Genomic DNA, 2,132 nt, shown 5'->3' with positions numbered 1-2,132 from the left:
CCGCAGCCTGGGCAAGTCGCTGTGGCAGCAGCCGAGCGCCGGGGACATCCTCCGCCTGCTGGACCGCGACCAGATGATGAAGACCATCCTCCACTTCCCCCAGAACCGGAGGCTGCTGCCCCCTGAGGTGCGGGGGGCCGGGCAGAGCCACCAGGGAGCACACACGGGCAGGGGTGGGGGGCCCTCCGAGGGCTCCACTGTACCCTCAGCTGTAGAGGCCTGAAGTACGGGCTGTTTCCTGTTAACTTCTTACTGGGTCACACGTCAGCCTCATACACAGGGCCCCTACAACCACCCGGGGCCCCGAATACCCACACAGGACCCCCTATACCCACCCAGGGCCCCCTATACCCACCCAGAGCCCGCTATACCCACCCAGGACCCCCTATGCCCACCCAGGGCCCCGAATACCCACCCGGGGCCCCATATATCCACCACAGTTAACAGCACTTGTTTCGTTTATAACTTGTTCCCAAAGATCATATTTCAGATGCAAGCACTAGTTGTTACAGAATCATTTCAATGCTCTCGGATGTTCCGGGCAGTTTGGACTCTGGATGGTGGGTGAGCGCCCCCTGGTGTTACACATAAGAGTGGGGGCAGGACACACACCGCTGTTTCGGGCTCTCACAGGACACACAGGACCCGATATTCAGGGACGGGAGCCCCGGTGACCTTGATGGCCTGTACGACCCCTGCTTTCTGCTCCACCTCTTCAGTGAGCTGACCAGGCCAGGTAACCGCAGCTGGGGTGCCCGGGGGGCCCAGGGGCTGGGGTGGGGGTGCCCGCGGGGCCCAGGGTCAGGTTTCTCACCGCAGCTGTCCCTGTGCAGCTTATTAGGAAGCTCTCCACTGTCTTCTCACCTTTCATGCCTGTGAGTTTCAGCAAAATGACAGCTAATGTTTCAGATACACAGGGACTTTTAAAAATATATGTATTTTTTTGTTTCCGAAAGAGAGGGAGAGAGAGAAACATTAATGAGAGAGAATCACTGATTGGCTGCCTCCTGCACGCCCCTAGTGGGGATGGAGCCCACAACCCGGGCATGTGCCCTGACCAGGAATTGAGCCATGACCTCCTGGTTCATAGCTGGACGCTCAACCACTGGTCCACGCCGGCCGGGCTACAGTGATTTGAAAAACAAAAAGCACAGCTCTAGCTGGGTTTGCTCAGTGGATAGAGCATTGGCCTGCGGGCTGAAAGGTCCGGCTTCGATTCTGGCCAAGGGCACATGCCCGGGTTGTGGGCTCGTTCCCCAGTGGGGGGTGTGCAGGAGGCAGCTGATCAATGATTCTCTCTCATCATTGATGTTTTTCTCTCCTTCTCCCTTCCTCTCTGAAATCAATAAGTATATATTTTTAGACACATAATTCTATAACGTCCCTCTGTCCTGGACGTTGATCCTGATTCTCAGTGACAGGGCCTTTTCTGAGGTCTCCCTGGGTAGCCGTCAGCCACCCACAGGTCTTACCTTGGGAAGGAGGGAGCCGCGGAGCTTGGTTCTGGCTGTACGTGTGTGTGGAATTGCATTTCGTGTCCAGTGGCCTGAGGGTGGGGTCTCGGTGGCTGGGTGCAGGGAGACAGGAAGGAAAGGGGCCTGTCTTCTCACTGGCCTGGCCAGCGGGTGCGGCCGCGGCTCCCCAGGCTCCTCCCCGCCGAGGACGTGCAGGTGCGTCAGCGACCGAGACCTGCTGTTTGTCCTGATTCTCCCTTTTCCAACTTGAAATTGTCTCCTTGTGACGGATGGCTGCTCCCCCTGCTGCCCACAGAGCTCCCCCAACACCGCCCGCCCCGCTCCACCGCGGTGTTCCTGCGGCTGTCAGCTCTCCGTCCCCACCCTGCCCCGAGCGTGGCTGCTGGCTCAGTCTGCTTCTCTTCCGACTGAACACGTGTCCCACAGTCTGAGAGACCAGGCGACCCGTGAGTCACAGCCAGTCAGTCTGTTGCTCTGTCTCAATAGAGCTTTTAGGAAACAGGCAGAGGCTTGGGAAATGCTTGATAGAAACACTAAAACCAGGATATGTTTTTCTCAGAATCCTGAACGTTGCCTTTTCTGGGCAGGGGACAGGGCCGAGGCCTTTGGGAGAGGTGACCAGCGAGGGTCTCTCGGTGGGAATCTCCATACAGCCCT

At 58.1% G+C, this 2,132-nt stretch overlaps 1 protein-coding gene across 1 annotated transcript in view; it reads left to right on the top strand.

The window, feature by feature from the left end:
- The window catches only part of URB1 (URB1 ribosome biogenesis 1 homolog (S. cerevisiae)), a 43,360-nt gene that overhangs the window by 30,001 nt on the left and 11,227 nt on the right, over positions 1 to 2,132 (top strand). The window contains exons 32-33 of the mRNA XM_014535196.1: positions 7 to 127; positions 634 to 736. Of these exons, the coding sequence (XP_014390682.1) occupies positions 7 to 127; positions 634 to 736 (224 nt within the window). The remainder of the gene's footprint in view (positions 1 to 6; positions 128 to 633; positions 737 to 2,132) is intronic.

This window comes from Myotis brandtii, unplaced genomic scaffold (genome assembly GCF_000412655.1).
Source record: "Myotis brandtii unplaced genomic scaffold, ASM41265v1 scaffold139, whole genome shotgun sequence".
Taxonomy (NCBI): domain Eukaryota; kingdom Metazoa; phylum Chordata; class Mammalia; order Chiroptera; family Vespertilionidae; genus Myotis; species Myotis brandtii.
The sequence above is the reverse complement of the archived record's forward strand: the minus strand, read 5'-3'. Positions and strand labels throughout refer to the sequence as shown.